The 18,799-nt window shown below is 40.7% G+C and overlaps 1 protein-coding gene across 1 annotated transcript in view; it reads right to left on the bottom strand.

Annotated features, from left to right (window-relative positions):
- The window catches only part of LOC131293678 (uncharacterized), a 94,767-nt gene that overhangs the window by 28,468 nt on the left and 47,500 nt on the right, over positions 1-18,799 (bottom strand). The window contains exons 3-8 of the mRNA XM_058321753.1: positions 17,335-18,799; positions 17,096-17,221; positions 5,856-5,975; positions 5,627-5,787; positions 4,566-5,546; positions 4,407-4,474 (exon numbers count right to left, since the gene is read on the bottom strand). The exon at positions 17,335-18,799 is cut by the window's right edge and continues 2,111 nt beyond it. Of these exons, the coding sequence (XP_058177736.1) occupies positions 4,407-4,474; positions 4,566-5,546; positions 5,627-5,787; positions 5,856-5,975; positions 17,096-17,221; positions 17,335-18,799 (2,921 nt within the window). The remainder of the gene's footprint in view (positions 1-4,406; positions 4,475-4,565; positions 5,547-5,626; positions 5,788-5,855; positions 5,976-17,095; positions 17,222-17,334) is intronic.

The following is an 18,799-nucleotide window of genomic DNA, read 5'->3' as shown; positions in this document are numbered from 1 at the left end:
TCATAAATAACGAAAATCTGCTCCAACTTTAATGGAACAGCGAAATTCGACATTCAAATAAAGGTGTATATTTGAATGTCGAATTGGGTTTGAATAAACAATTACAAACAAATAAAAGATCTTAAAAAGGATGCCACAAGCATGTTTCACATAGCAAATGAATTACATGGTTTGTCTCTTCGTTCCATATAAAAAAAGCATGCATGCGAATAGGTCAAAGGTCATTGGATGACCACGCAGTTGTAATACGTACACGAGTAGCATACATCTATTTAACAATATAATAAATTAAGATTCAAATTGCTTTTTAGAACTGAGAAATGTGTGTTGCGGTAAAATTGTAATAATATTGTATATGCTAGGATTGGGACTAGGATCAATTCATTTATCATTAATCCCTTCAAAGTCCTGCGAAATCGAGAAAACGGATAACATTTTTATTGTCGCAAAATTAAAATTGTCGCACTGTTTTACCTTTTTTTACATTTTTGTATAGTTTTTGGTGTAAACCCAAAGAAAAAACTGTATGTTCCTAAAAACTTTAGGATATTATTGACTAACACGTTGAGTACCAAGCGTTTTTAGCACAATCTTTTTAATTAAAATTTGTTTATAATATTTGTCAAACCGATGCTTTTCGTAGGCCAAACAAAAACTTTGCTTCCCAAATAACTTATTTTTAATATTACTATAGTTTTTATGATGCATTTTCATTTATTTATGGGTCACAAACTTTTTAGAACAAGTTGCTGTTGTTACCCACTTTTGGGTGACATGGTGTGGTTAGTGTTGTGCTTAATGAATCTTTCGATGAGATTCATTCATATGAATCTTCTGCAATGAGTGATTCGATTCATCGAATCTTGAATCCAATTCGTGAGAATCATGAATCTCCACGATTCACGAATCTCCAAGATTCATGAAACCCGGCTTGGCTAAAGCTTGAAAACAAGCAGCAAGAAAATGAGAGGGCACGTTTATTTACTAGCTTTTGTGTGTGGGACTTTTCTAGGTACGGCATTCCTTGTGCGTCGCTAGCTAACCGATGTTTTATAAGTTTCTTTAAAGCCGACGTGCCAATGAGAACGAAAATCAAGGAGTTTTTATTTTGCTACAGATTCATGAATCTCCAAGATTCACGAATTTCAACGGTTCACGAATTTCAACGGTTTACGAATCTCAACGGTTCACGAATCTTCAAGATTCATGAAACCCGTATTGGCTAGAGCTTGAACAGAAGTATAAAAAAATTATATTTTCTCAAAAAATTTAAAAATTTTTGATTAACACGTTATCTGCCACGTCGCCCATTTCGCGGGTGACAGCAGCAATTCACCCTTGCCCTTATAAACCTTGAATAATTACAAACATATTTCCTTTTGGAAGCTTAGCTTTAGCTTGGTTTCGTAAAAACGTTGGTTTAATAAATTGTATAGCCAAATTTTGTCACGTTTGTGTATGTTTTGTCAATACGTTTACTGTCAACGTGTTAAATGATAGTCAGTTCGCATTACAAACCACGCTGCATGTGCTCCGAAACAAAATAGTACAAAAACCATCTGCTAGTCTGAGCCCGTTGTAATAATAAAAATAAATAAAAAACGAATCATTAAAGCTATAGTAATAAAAAAAACCATCCATTGGAAATCTCAGTTTGTTTGGTTTGAAATTCTTTTTTTTTTAAATAAATCTTTTCTATATATAAATCTATATCTAAACCTATAAAAATGAATGTTTGTTCGTGATGCTAAAACTCAAAATCGGCTAGACCAATCTTGATGACATCTTCATATGACTTGTGCTTCTTTACCCAAGGAAGTTTTAGGAAAAAAGACAATTTGAAAATTCCCAAGGAAAAGCCGGTAAAAACGGCTTTCTTCCATATTAAAAACTAAAATTTACCTTCTCTAACGAAAACTAAAAACCGGTTGGACTCATCCCAACGAAGTCTTCTAATGATTTGTTTCTTTTGGCCCAATAAAAACAATGAAAAGTAAGAAAATTCCCGAGAAAAAGCCAGAAAACCAGAAAACTCGATAAAGGCTTTTTTCCATAAAAAATTAAAACTTATAAAAATGAGTGTTTGTTTGTTTTTAACGCTAATACTCAAAATCGGCTGAGCCAATCTTGACTATGAAATCGGATTATTCGTTCGTTTTTATTCATCGCAGGTTTAAAGAAAAGAAAACTTTAAAATTCCTTAAGCAAACGCCGGAAAATTTAAAGATTAATAAAAATGGCTTTTCCATACAATCAAATCAAATATACGATTCATTACTAAATCTAGGAAACCGCTTGGCCAATCTTAACGAAGTTCTGGGATGATTTTTTCCTCCTTACCCATAGCGGTTGAAATTATGACAAATCACGAGTCTGATAGGTGTTGAATGTATTTTGTTCAGTGTCAGCTGAGAGATTTGTTGCACGGGCACATTTTTCTATGGAAGAAGAACAAGATTCCGTCAGATCACATAGCGAACATTTTTGATCCAATGGTCATCGAGCCTGCGGACTTCCCACTTCGTTAGTATGTTTTCCAATGAATTCACAAAAAGCTCTCCATGTGCTTTATTTTCGAAAACACCAACTTCATATCATATTGGCCTTTATTGTGTAACGCATGCTAAACACATATGAATGTTGAGTATTTAAGTTCATGGAAATCTATCAAACAAGTTTGCAAGTACATCGTCGAAAGGGAAATGGCGGTTTTTGGCATTGAAGGAGATGAGATAAGTATCAAATGAACCGATACGTTGTTGTGCATTCCACAGTTTTTGTTTTTTATTGCAGTTTAATTTTCAGTTTATTTGAAGCATGGTTGAAGAACTCACCAAGAACAGCAGTACAACAGGCAAAAAAACACAAGAAACATGATTTCAACTTGCAGCAGCGATTCTATTCCGAGATTATTGCTTGATTCGCAGTTACTTCGAATATAAATTAAATGCATCGGAAAAATGATTATGCAAAAGCAAGGATGCCCGAAACATGGACATAGAGGTGTGTTTTCATTTTGTTTTAAAACAAGTAGTATGTACAGTTACAATTGCTGAAACATAATAATCACTGGAATCTATGAACGAACTGCAATAACTAAAGTGTCTATACTTAATAGAAAGATTATTTTGATGTGTTAGTCATAAAAAGTCACATTGATTGTGGGATACGTATAAGAATGACATCGCCGAAGTTATTTCACATCGCTTTTGAAAGGAAAATTTTGAATCAAAAACTGAATGATCTACAATGAAGCATTGTGTTGATTGAAATGTGACTTTGCATATGAGTAGCATTCTATTGGCTGAAATTCAAATACCAGCACCAATCGTCGAATTAAAAATCGTAGATTCGTGGATAGTAACGTGGGATTGCTCCCCGCTATTTGCCAATTCGCTTCAACTAAAAATGATTTATCACAAATGTTTATGTGAACTATGTCCCATAGTAGCGAAACTACGGTTGGTTAAGTGCACGTACAATTTTAGTTGCCTAAAAAATCTATGCTTATGACGCCAACTGGGCCATTGCGCTCACATAAATTGATTAATTGCATTGAAAATTAAAACGAAGCCGTGAATCGTTCGCTGGAATTTTAAAATCATTAATATTGGACGAGGCGAAGTTCGTTGGGATAGGTTGTATTATAACAAAAATTAACTAAAAACAGCATCACACTCATAGTGTTCATTACATTCTTCTTAGCCTTTTGAACTAATAACAATATGCGTTATATAAAATGTATGTAGTAGTCGTTTATTCTCAGCTAACGGCGATAATTATGACATTTGAATGCCAGCGAGCTTAGTGAAAGCAATTTTGTATCACCATTTGCGTATGTATCATATGGGTATACATGTTTGTACAGAACGGCACAGATATGTATATTGCATAGTAACGATTTAATGAGTTCGATTTTAATAAATTCTTAGTATGACAAATAAATGTTTCACAACAGAACTCTTTCTATTGCAATCAATGAAACAATATATTATTATTATTGTACACGGATGTTTCGTGTATAACTGATTCATTTACACTACGAATTATAATCTACAGTGTAAAAATTGTGCCATAGACTAATGTTATAATTTTTTTTAGTCAATCGTCCGGTATTTTTCGGTAGTAGTAAATATATTATTAGGGTCCGGGACAGCCGAGCGGTAGCGCCGGTTAGAAAATCGGCCCATGAGCGCCGGGGCTCACCACCTCGACGGCGTGGGTTCGAATCCCAACCGAGACCGGACCCTCCCCTGTACGAGAGGACTGACTATCCACATACACATAGGGTAAAAAGTCTCGTAAGCCCCCTTCACCGGGCAGGCATGACCCACTAGGTCGTTACGCCAAGAAGAAGAAGAAGAAATATATTATTACAATTTGATCTTAACTTGTTTTGCACTTACCTTCTTGACCGGCGCCAGCACTGCTCAAATCTTTAGAAATTTCTTCATTCCGCTTGTTTAACGATTCACTATGCAGAAAAGATAATTAAAGGCCAGATGATAATATTACTAAATTTATCTAATCTTTGGATCACAGTCTGTGCATTGCATCAGTCTTACCTCGATTCTAACGGATCCTTGAGGTGCAGGTCCTCCTTAACATTGCCAAATTTGCTACTAACGACCCCTGCAACGACGGATGCTAGGGTCAGCTCTACCGTAGAAGCAGTAAGAATGGAAGAGCTGGACGACAGTAACTCTGTTTTCACTCCATTGATCGGCAAGCCGGCAGCAGTCATCATTGTAATTGTGACACTAGGACTTCCACCGTCATCCTCTGCATTCGCAACAGGTTTTTTCGTAGAATCTGACATTTCTGAAGATTTTGTTGTTGCACAGTTGGAGCCGGACACAGCTACGGGGATAGTCGACAGAATCGGTGATGATGCACCACCTTCTTTTTCATTGGAAATCACCGTCTCAACAGAGTTTGTAAGAAGAGACACAGACACATCACTGACATTTGTTGCCTCTACGGGTTCCGGAGAGAGGAGGGCAGACTTGGACAACTCATTGTCCATGATCTTTACCGAACTGTCTACCTTTCCTTCATTGCCTGAAGTACTATTACTGCTAGCATTTTCTTCCGTACTAGTATTTGTTGGATCTCCGGTAGAATCAACAAAAGCGCTACTTTTGCTGTTACTGATCATTCCCGTACCATCGCTAGCGCTAGCGCTTGATAGTATGACCGTGGATGTTGCGGCTGAGACCTCTATGTTATTGCAATGATTAGGCGATAGTGAAGATGCATGTGCATTGCCATTGATGCTGCTGCTGTTGACACTACACATTGCGCTTGAATCGTTGGTCGTATTGTTACTACTGCAACTACTATTACTATTATTGTTAATGTTGTTTTCACTAATATTGATACTGGTGCTGCTGCTGTCGTTGGAACTGCTTGCAGGCACGGTATTGGTTGATGGATTTGTCGCGGCATTTACAACATTGGATGTCGTATTACTTCCTATCGAACTATTTGTTGAATTCGCGGCTCGATCACGGCCTACAGTCTTTTGTTGTTGTTCACGTTGTAGTCTGCAGAGTGTAATCCAACATAAGTGTATCCGTTAGAACAGTTCGTTTAATTACACAACAGTAAATGAAAATGTTCATACCTTGTCGTAACACCAGTAGTCATCGCATCCACAATTGATTGTGTTTGCTGCTGGTTGGATTTTTGTGGGTTTCTAGAGCTTCTCGTTCGCTGCCGGGATTTTCGTAACAATTGTTTGTAATTTTCCGTCTTCTTACTGAGGTAGTAATGTCGTACACATTCCTGCAATAATACCAAAAGAATCAAATAAGATTGAAGCTAATAAAAAGCAAAGAAACTATGTTAATCACCTGTGCACTTTTCCTGTCCAAGCTGGCAGCTATCATACCGAAGTTTTTAGAATGCTGCAGAAATTTTTCTCGAAAAATTTCTTTTTCGCCCGATGTCCATACGTTTAGGTTTAACCGCTCCTGTAACAATAGGTAACATGCAAAGAAATAATTAAAATTTCTTCGATTTGACGTGCTCCGGTTAATACGGTCCCCCCCATTGGTTGGTAATCGATCTTTTCTTAAACAGAACACGATATTTTTTGTCTATTCGCAATTGTCATATGTCCCGATGATATGAAATTTGGATAAATTTCGATCACTGTAGGGGAAGGTGGGGCAAGACGCCCTGGTGGGGTAAGATGCACCGGCCTGTTTTAAGCTGAATTAAGCCATTTAAAAATAATTTAAGCAAAAGAATATGTTCATCAACGTATATAATACAGCCTATGTGAATTTCACTGCACGAAATAACCATTTCAAAAAGAAAACGAGAAAAAACCAAATTGACTCTAAATGATCTAATATTTTGTCACTTTTAAGTAAGGTACACTCAGTAAAAATATATTATATTTTTTAAACACTCAGGCCTTCTTCTACTACTTGCTAATGGTATTTAACGAATACCGAAGAGAAACTGGTTTAAAATTTTCCAAAATTTCAATAAATTACATAAAACGGACGATCCTCAGAGTGGGGCAAGATGCACCGGCCGAGGTGGGGTAAGACGCCCTAGCCTTCCAAATGTAAACAATGGGGCAGGACGCACCATTATAGGCATAACCGAAATCGATCGTTAATCCAAACAAGAAGAACAAGTCTGAAATTGTGCTGCACGTTTCTACCGAAAAATTAAAATATGTTGTAACTAGGTAAATCGGCCCGGTTACACGGGCCAGTTACAGTACCCATTTACAGGGCCCGTTCACATTGCCCGGTAATACGCCCCGTTTACATGGCCCGGGCTCGGTAACACGTCCCGTTTACATGGCCCGGTTACAGGGCCCGGTAACACGGCCCGTTTGCAGGGCCCGGTAACACGGCCCGTTTACATAGCCCGGTTACATTTACCATTTACAGGACCCGTTTACAGGACCCGTTTACATGACACGGTAACACGGCCCGTTTACAGGACACGGTTGCAGAATCCATTTACATGGCCAGGTTACAGAGCCCGTTTACAGGACCCGTTTACAGAGTCAGGTAACCCGGCCAATTTACAGGACACCTTTACATGGCCTGGTAACACGGCCCGGTAACACGGCCCGTTTACATGGCCCGGTAACACGGCCCTTTTACAGGGCCCGGTGAAAAGCCCGTTTACTGGGCCAAACCTTATGGATGTAGTTTTATTGTTGATTTTATTCTGCGTTGGTTATTTTCATCACGTGAAGCACAACCTTTCCGTAGAGTAAATGCAATGTTCGCTTCGTAATTGTCCCCAAAATCACGAAAACGTTTCATTTCCTTTTGTATGCCCAGAGAAAACGGAAGCTATTCCAGTACGATGGTGCAAACATTATTACGCATACGGTAAATGGGGTACACGGTGGTGCAAACATTATCACGCATACGGTATTTGGTTTCCCTTAGCAACAGCATAGCGGTTAAGGGGAAATTCCGACGCTGTAAAGGGGAACCTGACGCGTCAGCACAGTGCATCTCTTTTTCGCCCTCCCATCGCTCGCTCACTTCTCGCTATTGCTATCTAATGCCAACGTCACCTTTAGGAGAAGCATTATGATAAATCCTACCTAGTTTTGTGCCGCGTAGGGATTGAGCCGAGCTAGATAGAATAATAATAATAATGGAACGAATTGACCGGAATGGAAATTAATGAATCTTGAATACGAGGCAAAACGGCCCGGTTACACGGCCCAGTTACAGTACCCATTGTACAGGGCCCGGTAACACGACAAATTTACAGGGCCCGGTTACAGTGCCCGTTTACAGGGCCCGGTAACATGGCCCGTTTACAGGACCCCTTTGCAGGACCCGTTTACAGAGCCCGTTTACAGGACCCATTTACATGGCTCTGCAACACGGCTCGTTTGCAGAGCCCGGTAAGTGGGTTCGATCACGGAGCCTGGTAACACGGCCCGTTTACAGGGCCCGGTAATTGGGCCTGTTTACAGGAGCCGGTTACAGTGCTCGTTTACAGGGCCCGTTTACAGGGCCCGTTTACAGAGCCCGTTTACAGAGCCTGGTAACACGGCCCAGTTATAGTGCCCGTTTACAGGGCCCGGTAACAGGGCCTGGTAACACGGCCCGGTAACACGGCCCGTTTACAGGGCCCGGTAACAGGGCTCGTTTACAGGGCCCGGTAACAGGGCCCGTTTACAGGGCCTAACCTTATGGATGTAATTTTATTGTTTATTTTATTCTGCGTTGGTTATTTTCACCACTTTGAAGCACGCCACCTTTCCCAAAGGTAATGCAATCTTCGAAAAAAATGTCCCCAAAATCACGAAAACGTTTCATTTCCTTCCTACTGCAATCCTTGAATGAAACTATGTAGCCGCTTTGCTTTGTTTTGTTTTCCGGCAAAGTAACTATCGATTACCAAAAACTCGTTCAACGTTCATCAAACCGCGCAACCAATCAGAGTGCATGAAAAATTTCCACTTCCATCCTGCATCCATAGTACCCTTAGCACAGCGCGTAGGGGAAATGTCTACGCGGTAGGGAAACCTAACGCGTCGAAATTGTCTGCATCTCAAGTTCGCACTCGCTTCACTCGCTTTCCATGGTATTGCTATCGAATGCCAACGTCACCTCTAAGCACCTTTGTTTTATTTTCCGGCAAAGTAACCATCGATAATCAAAGTAACCATCGATTACCAAAAACTCGTTCAACGTTCATCAAACCGCGCAACTAATCAGAGTGCATGAAAAATTTCCACTTCCATCCTGCATCCATAGTATCCTTAGCGACAGCACAGCGCGTAGGGGAAATTCCTACGCGGTAGGGAAACCTAACGCGTCGAAATTGTCTGCATGTCACTTTCGCACTCGCTTCACTCGCTTTCCATGGTATTGCTATCTAATGCCAACGTCACCTCTAAGCGTAATTTGAGAGTGCGACTAGGTAAAACGGCCCGGGTACACGGCCCAGTTACAGGACCCGTTTACAGGGCCCGGTAACAGGACCCGTTTACAGGGCCCGTTGATAGGTCCCGGTTACAGGGCCTGGTTACACGGTCCGTTGACAGATCCCGGTTACAGAGCCCAGTTTTGGGACCTGGTTACATTCCCCGGTTACAGGACCCGTTTACATGGCTCGGTACCACGACCCGTTGCCAGGGCCCATTTACAGGGCCCGGTAACACGGCCAATTTACATGGCCCGGTTACATTGCCCATTTACAGGACCCGTTTACAGGACCCATTTACATGGCCCGGAGGTAGATGTGGTTTACATATATTTCAAGTATGCGTTTTACTGACTACCCCACAATCTGTTGATGAAGAAACTCGAACGATTCGGTGTTGGCGATCCATTGCTATCGTGGTTTCAATCCTCCCTCTCAGGTCGCTCCTATAGGGTGAGAGTGCCGAATCACTTTTCTTTTCTCTTTATGTCCCTCAGGGGAGCGTCCTGAGTCCTCTCCTATTTTCCATCTTCATCAACGACAGCGGGGGTGTCCTTCCTGGTGTTGGGCACTACCTATATGCCGATGATGTTAAGATTTTCCTTCTTGTTTCCACCTTGACTGCCATTCTTTCCAAATATCCCTCAATGACTTTTCAGCTTGGTGCACCGTAAACGGCCTAGTGCTCTGTCCACAAAAATGTATCGTTGGGAAGCATTCATGATCCGATCTGTTTCGATTACTTTGTGCGAATCCTTTGTGGGAATCTCCTAAAGCGGGTATCTGCGGTGTAGGATCTTGGGGTGTGGCTGGATGACCGACTCACTTTCTTTGACCACATCAATTCAATAGTGGACAGAGCGATTAGGACACTTGGCCTTATAGCGCGCATGTGAACAGAATTAAGGGACCCTTTTTGTTTAAGAGCGCTGCACTGCTATTGGGTCCGCCCAATATTGGAATACTCCTGTGTTCTGTGGTCCCCTGCGGGGGTTACATCAATGAACAGGCCGGAAAGTGTACAGCGCAAGTTTACTCGCCTCGCTACGAGACGTTTTGTCAACGACTCTGCATTTACTATGCCCCCCAACCCGTCGCGTCGCATTTGTTCGGACGTCAAACTATTCAGCAAGTACATGCGGTCACCCAATCCTTGTTCTTCGCAAACCTCGTACCGCAAACTAGTCGGACAAGTTCTAGCCAGAACGATCCGTTGCTTCGGTCGCTATCGACCTTGAATTCATTGAGCAGTCTTTTTGATTTCAATATCACCATCTCCCAATTCCGTTCCTGTACCCTCTCCCAGAGTCCTTCACCCTATTTAAGCTAGTTTTAAGTATTGTATTGTATAGCCCCTAAGGCAAACAATTGTACCAAATACACCCGTTTTCACTTTTCAATAAAGCTAGCGGGTGGAAAGAAAATAAGATGTTTTTGAATATTGTAACAAATACTGCTTTGCATCCGTACAGTATCATCATGTCAAGAAGGTCAGTTTGTTAATTATGCGGTAGTTTGTCAGGTTTTGCTATACCATGGTATGAGCAGACGTCCCACGTCACAGACCTTGTGCGGCCGTCAAAATGTGCGTCCCTCCAACAGTGCTCGTCCGCATTTCAACAGTAGGCAACCGAGATTCAGTCATCATGCGCCGCGTACCACCGTTGATACTCGCGTTTCCACCTTAAAAAAATGAGTGTTTGTTTTTAACGCTGAAACTCAAAATCGGCTGTGCCAATCTTGATGATGTAATCGGTATTTGTTCGTTTTTATTCATGGAAGTTTCGAAGAAAAGAAAACTTTTAATTCCCTAATGAAAAGTCGGAAAATTTCCCATACAATCAAATCAAATATACGATTTATAACTAAAACTAAGAAACCGCATGCCTAACCGTAACAAAGTTTTGGGATGATTTTTTCTTCCTTACCCACCGATTAAAATTCACCGAGTCCGAATTCACAGATAATCGAATTTTTTCATCTCGTTTAATCAACAAGCGATCGCCTAGATCACGTGTATTTGGTTTTGATATGTGTTGAATGTATTTTGTTGAGGGGCAGAAAAGAGCTTTGTTGCACGTACACATTTTTCTATGGAAGGTGAACAAGATTCCGTCAGATCACATAGCGAACATTTTTGATCCAACGGTGCATTGAGCCTGCGGACTTTACAATCCCACTTCGTTAGTATGTTTTGTCCAATGGATTTACTAAAAGCTCTCCATGTGCATTATTTTCGAAAACACCAACTTCATATCATATTGGCCTTTATTGTGTAACGCATGCTAAACACATATGAATTGTTGAGTATTTAAGTTCATGGAAATCTATCAAACAAGTTTGCAAGTACATCGCCGGAAGGAATATGGCGGTTTTTGTAATTGAAGGAGATGAAATAAGTATCAAATGAGCCGATAAGTTGTTGTGCATTCCACAGGTTTTGTTTTTTATTTCAATGTTCAGTTTATTTGAAGAATGGTTCAGGAATTCACCACAAGAACTCTTGAGTCAGGAGAACAGCAAGCAAAACAAACATAAGATACATGATTCCAACTTGCAACAGCGACTGGATCATTGCTCTCATATGAATTGATTAATCGTATTGAAAATAAAAACTTTACTGGAATTTTAGAATTATTAATATTGGACGAGACGTAGTTCGTCGGGTCAGCTTGTTTTACATAAAAGAATATGCTAAATTGTTCAAAAATACATATAAATAGCTTTAAATCATACAAAAACACAAATGTTTTCGTTTATTGGAGTTTTAAATTGTAGCACAACCACAATCACCTTCTTTATTCCCTTTTTTCGGTTGGAGACAAACTCAGATGGGTTAGAGACAGAGTCAAATAGATTAGAGACCAAATCAGATGAGTTAGAGGCAGAATTAGATGAGCTATTTCAATACCAGACGCGTTCGAGAAACCAGTTAACGAGCTATTTCAATCATCGGTGGGTTAGAGATACACATAGGTGGCAATGCCTGTATTGAAGTGAGAACGATTGAACGAGCAGTCTTGTGACAGAACTTGTCCTGAGTGGGTCGAGACCAAGGGGAAGCCGGTATTACTTGTTGAGTCAAGTAAAGCGACGGCTAGACACAGCGGTAATCGCACGAATATTCCCGCCGTCCAGCGGAAATCCCACTGGACGGCGGAAAACTCCATATGAAAAAAACGGATTTCGTTCCCGCTATGTTTAAAAAACGCGAAACTACGACCTGGCGGGAACGGACGCATGTGCTTAATTGAAACGTTTCAGGAAAAGTTTCATTCGCTTGCTACAACAACGTCGGTATGGGCAACGTATATAGATGTGGCCGATGTTGTTGGAGAGAAACCAAAATGCGAGTAGTCTTCTACGCAAAATTTTGGAGGAGGAACTCAACAACACCATTCATAAACTTTATATTTGATAATGATTCACAATTCCACTTTTACTTGCCGCCAATTTAGATCACGTAAACAAACTAAAACGTAAACTGTGGTACTGCTGTACTGTGGTACCACATACAGTTCACAGTGCTATGCATATGCGGTATGCAGTGCACAGTGCACTACAAAACATCTACACATTGTCTAATAAATAATCCGGGTAAAGTGTATAATTTTGCTTAATTTTAGGTTTGCATCCTTAAAGCTTTTCTCGTTTACCCTTTCATTTTATCTGTATAAATTTATATAAACCATAAGTAATACCAACCAGTGTTGCAAATGCGATCTGATGCAATAGAACAGGGGTCGGCAAAGTCCGACCCCAAGGCCAAATCTTGCCCGCCAACTGATATTACAACATTTTCCGGCTTTTTATTCCAAAGTCCCATAAAAAAAACTAACAAGGGCCTGATTTCATCTAACAACTGGCACTCTATAATGGCAACAACGCATCATCTATGGCAGGGGTATCCAGACTACGGCACGCGTACCGCATACGGTCCTCGAGACCCTCTCCCCCTTGGGAACATGTTACCCAACGCTACGGTTATTCCACCCAATGCGGCCCGTGTTAAAAAAAAGTTTGGAAACCTCTGATCTATGGCATGGCAACATTACCGTTCTACAAAGCCACATTTAATGTCTAACATACAGCTGCTACCGGCCAGCACGATCGTACGCAACGCAAGACCGCGGCTCCGCAGCCAATACGGTCAGCTCCTGCTACGCTTGCCTTGTCTTGTTCGTTGCTGAACAAGGTGACTAAACCAAGCTAAACAACTGGCGAAGGTTCAGAGCATCGAAGTCAAGGTGTACAGCTTTGACGTTCAATATTTAAATAACAATGGCCGTCATAATGGCAGTAGAATTGATCGAATTAATAATTTTCATACACTTCATGCATTACTTGAATAAATATTAACAAAATGTGTAATTTTGGTGGAATACTACTACCGGTAAAATCCCAAATGCAACCCCCCCGGTCGAAATCGCTGTCGAGGCTACACCATTTGAGAGCGGATGTAGGGGAAGGTGGGTGGGGTAAGATGCCCCAGCCTGTTTTAAGCTGAATTAAGTCATTTAAAAATAATTTAAGTAATAGAATATGTTCATCAGCGTATCTAATACAGCCTATGTGAATTTCACTGCACGAAATAACCATTTCAAAAGAAAACGAGAAAAATCCAAATTAGCTCCAAATGATCTAATATTTTGTCACTATTATGTAAGGTATGGCATGCTTTAATATTATATTTTTAAATCATTCAAGCCTTCATATACAACCTGATAATGATATTTATTTAATGCCGAAGAGAAACTGTTTTAATATCCCCAAAATTTTAAATAAATGACAACAACTAACGGTCCTCAGAGTGGGGCAAGGTGCACCGGCCCAGGTGGGGCAAGACGCCCTAGCATTCAAAATGTAAACAATGGGGCAAGATGCACCATCAAAACAAGAGTAAATCAAAGTTCGGTGAACGGATCCACGCATTCTTGATTTAAATATGTGCTATGTTGAACATGTGATGTGAGTTTCAAAGCAATGAATATTTATTAGATCTAAATACGAAATTTGGATAATTTTTGTGATGTTCAGAAATCATAGATCATCTGGATTACAAAACGTCAAACTTTGACTCTCTCAGAAGTGCTACCTGCAAGGTTGATGTAATTGTAAAGGTAGGACTAAGGCGGATTGTATAAAAGGCCAAAAACAGATCCGTGAAAATATTCAATAATTGTTCGGAATTCAGCAACGAACTTATAGCCAAACTGTCTTTTGAATTCTACACCACAAAATTCAAACCAATGTGGATTACACGGGCTCAATATCGGACTGTTTGCTCGTGCCTTTGCATAGACTAACCTTTCAACAAGCAACCTTGGTCCATCTCCTGCTTGTTTTGGGTCGTCTTGCCCCATGTTTACATTGGGGTGCGTCCTGCCCCACCGTTCGGGCCATCTTGCCCATCTTTTGTCAACAGAGTCAAATCCAAAAGGTACTTCGAAAACCTTATTTAAGTTTGAAGTGGTTTTTCTTTTTTTTCGTAGATAAAAAAGATGTTTAAAAATTCAACTATGAAGAAATTGAATGTTTTTAATAAATAGAGAAGAAGAGAAAAATGTTTTTCGGTTAAGGGGGGAGTGTTGCCCCACTTTACCTTACCTAAAAGGTATGCAATGGGTGAAACAAATGCCGTTGTGTGAACCGTTTGAATTGAATGTCTCGTTAAATTAAAGATTATGGTTATACCGGAGAGGATGTTCAACATGAACTCCCTCATGCATTAGTGGCATGAGCTTATGAACAAATTTATAACAAACTCCCTTTTTCGCTAGACCTAGTGCAGTCCGCTCGCTGCGGGCGCGCCGCCGTTTCAAACTCATGTTTTCCGTCCAACTCATTGGTTTATAATGTCCATCTTTCTCAGTTTAACCGATTAGTTAAAATGATAACAGCTTTTAACGGAAATTCAACGGTTCAAATATTCAAACAGGCGCAAACGTGGAAAAAATGACGATGCGACGACGGGGGGGCTTCATTTGGGATTTTACCCTACTACCATTACGACGGCCGTTGTTTTTTTATTTGTTGCACGTCAAAGCTATATACCTGGTCTTCGATACTCTACGAACCTTCGCCACTTGTGTTTAATAAATTAAGTTGCGTTGAAATTAGAACAAAATCACCAATCGAAATCGAAATTGAAATCGATGCCGTAGTTTAGAGACCCGTGGTTTAAGGATCCGCTATTGGTTTCCTTTTATTAATCAACTGACCCTGTTTAGGAAATGTATTCCGACCCCTGCAATAAAATATTGATCGTTACAAATGCAGTTACATTCAACAAAGCACATTTTTTGAATCTCAAGCAGTGGCGTCTCGTCCACCTGGGCAAACTGTGCACTGCACAGTCATAAATATTTAAAATGAATCACAAAATTATTTGTTGAGTAATATTATTGATATTTTCACCTGCAACAGTTGCGTTCAAAATCTACTTTACGCGCTACAACGTTGTGCTGGCACCTTCTGTCGGTGCAACGCTGCTACAAATGAGCATCTAGTTTTCTCTAGTCTCTAGTCAATCCGATCAATTTTGTTTACGAATGGGCACTTCTGATAGTGCTCGAGCCATTCGTATATAAACATATTAGTTCTTTTGTATATGTATTGAATGCGTTCATGTGAAATTGGCAATGTAAAAGCTTTCCAGTACACATTACATCCTACTGAGACTGGACCCGAGGTAGTCTGACTTGCCAAATAAGAATAACATTTTGATTCATAGACGTTGGCTAACGGCCCGATACCTTATCAAGTAGATATCGTCGATCGTGAAGTAAATTTACTTTCAACTAGGTAACTTTTGAATAAAATCGAGGAAACAAACACGCAAATATAGAGAACCATAAGAAGCTAGTTAAAAAGGTTTAAGCAAGCTGAACTGGGCTATATTGTTGGTGCACACAGTTTCATTCGAAAAATTTGACCAGTCAAATTTGTACATCTACCTGAAGCCAGTGAAATTACCAGTCAAATTTGTACATCTACATGAAGTAGGACATCGTAGATGAGCTGTTGAACTCCTTTTTCAGGTAGATTGATTTAGTGCCAATTAAAGATTCCAGAACTAAAAAAACCATTCATGGTTCCTCAAACTATTCTTTCACTTAACATCCTGACCAAATTCGTCATCGTGTTTATATTCTGGTTTACAGAAACCACGTTATATGGTTTTCCAAAGTAGATGTATTTTTTTTTAGGTGCACAACCATCTCATTTTCTCTAGAGACGCCACTGGTCTCAAGAATAGAATATACACCCGCTACCGGCCAGCTCTGTCGTACGCTACGCGAACTTTGTCTTTTACACCCGATCGTTGGCTTGCGTGCCAATACGTTCAGCTTCAGCTACGATTCGCTCGTCTTATTCGTTGCTGAACAAGGTGACTAAACCAAGCTAAACAACTGGCGAAGGTTTATAGAGCATCGAAATAAAGGTGTATAGCTTTGGTGTCAAACAAATAAAAAAAATAATGGCCGTCGTAATGGCAGTAGAATTGATCGAATTAATAATTTTCATACGCTTCATTAACCACTTAAATAAATCTTAAAAAGTACACACTTTGGTTCATTCTACTGCCATTACGACGGTCTTTGGTTTTTTATTTGTTTGACACCAAAGCTATACACCTTGACTTCGATGCTCTATAAACCTACGCCAGTTGTTTAGCTTGGTTTAGTCACCTTGTTCAGCAACGAATAAGACGAGCGAATCGTAGCAGAAGCTGAACGTATTGGCACGCAAGCCAACGATCAGGTGTAAAAGACAAAGTTCTCGTAGCGTACGACAGAGCTGGCCGGTAGCGGCTGTAATTAATGATTTTTTGAAAATTTTAATACACGTAAACCTGTGATGTGTAGTGTTTGATGGTTATTGAAAATTATTTCATTTCCACCGTTCAATTCTTGCTACAATTGTGATCATTTTTGCTCGAACCAATTTTTTTACTACTTTAAATTAATACAAATAATTATTATGTGATAATGTGGCACACTGATAATGGCATAGTAAGGTGCAACACTTTATTGTGTAACCACACATATTTAAGTGCGTGTCTGCTAACACATTTTACTGTATGTGTTCGATAGCAAACGACTCAACATTAAGCATAATTGAGGGTGATAAATGCAATAATGAATAAGATATGTTTACTTTCTATTACCTTGAATTCCGTTTCCATATCGATCAGCGCTCCATTTTCATTAATAAACACTAGCCTTCTTTGTCTGGAGTCTAACATTAAAGGTGGAATCACAGCATATGAACGCATTTTCTTATCCTCCATGGCCTAAAATTGTTAGCCAAGAAAAACAAAACCAATAAGAAAAAACAACCATTAAAATTAATGCTTTTGCTCATCGGTCGATCGACGATCGATCCAGAATGATGATGTCCACGCACCTGCTCTTGAAGACCATCCATGATCTCTTCAAGGTCTGCCTCTGATTTAATTCTAGAACCTACACGATTAAATCGCTCTTTATCTTCCCGCTGCTTTCGAAGCTCTGGGAAGACTTTCTCGAAGAACTCGCGATTCTTGGCCTCCTTTGCCTTCCGCTTCGCACTCGCCTCCATTCTGTCAACGCGCTTTGTCCAATCCTGCGACAACTGTGCATATCTTTCCGTCATCTCGGACTGCTTGCTAGCGCGTTCACTTTTAATTGTACGGAAGTGCACTAATAGCCGATGTTTGAACGAACGGTGACGCTCCTGTATCTCGCGGCACAACTCCGCATCCGAAGGTTGATTGTACAACGGCAGCAGATGATCGATAACGCTTAGCGAGCACAGCGAATTGAGGACGGCATGGGCAGTAGACGCTCGTTTACGGTTTTCAGCATAAATTTTCTGCGCCAAATTGCGATGTTTGGGTTGCACCTCGGAGGTGCTATCGTCGATGGGTGGTTTGGCGGAGGCCTCCTCAAGCGATTCCTGCTTCTTCTTCAGAGATGCAATCTTCTTTTCCGCTTTGTCAATCTCGTTGTCCACCTTCGCGATCTGTTGCAGTAGCTCATCTTTAGTGGCGCGCAGCTCCTCCATCGGGTCACTAGGCAGCGTCGGAGAGATGGCTTCCACCTGTGGATGGTATGCGCCGGTTGGAACCATGACCACTGGTGGTTCCCGTGTGTCCACCTTCAACAAAGTAGATACATTACTCCCAACGCCAGCAGGCGGTACCGACGAGCTTAGAGCGGACTGCACCAGTTGCACTCCAATCGATTCATTTAAACGAATTTTCTTGAATGCTGGTGGACCGATGCTATCCGAGGCAACCACTGTAGAGACGACCGTGCGCGAAGACTGCATATGGTAGTCCGGATTTGGATGTAGCAAAGAAATGCGTGGCCGTGTCGAAGACTGTGGCTGCATCTGCTGTGGAATCACGTGTTGCATGACGAGTTGTGTTTGGACCTGTTGCTTTTGTTGTTGTTGAATCTGTAGCTGAGGCTGCGGCTGTAGAGACTGCGCTTGCGACTGTGGCTGTGTCTGTTGTTGAGGTTGCGGCATCGGTTCTAATTGATGCTGTGCTTGCTGTTGGGATTGTAGTGAACGTTGGTGGGGCTGTTGTTGAAGGTTTAGTTGTTGTTGTTGTTGCTGTTTTTGTTTGTTGTTGTGTTGCTGTTGCTGTTGCAGCTGCTGCTGCTCCTGTTGCTGCTGCTGCTGCTCCTGCTGTTGTTGTTGTTTTTGTTGCTGTTGCTGTTGTTTTTGTTGTTGTTGTTGTTCTTGTTTTTTTTCATGTAGTTGTTGTAGTTGTTGTGGTTGATTTTGTTCTTGTTTTTTTTCTAGTTGTTTTTGTTGTTGTTGTTGTGGTTGTTGTTGTGGTTGTTGAGGTTGTTGTGGTTGTTGTTGTGGTTGTTGTGGTTGT

This window comes from Anopheles ziemanni, chromosome 2 (assembly GCF_943734765.1).
Source record: "Anopheles ziemanni chromosome 2, idAnoZiCoDA_A2_x.2, whole genome shotgun sequence".
Lineage (NCBI taxonomy): Eukaryota > Metazoa > Arthropoda > Insecta > Diptera > Culicidae > Anopheles > Anopheles ziemanni.
Note: the sequence above shows the minus strand (reverse complement) of the source record. Positions and strands in the feature narration are given on the sequence as shown.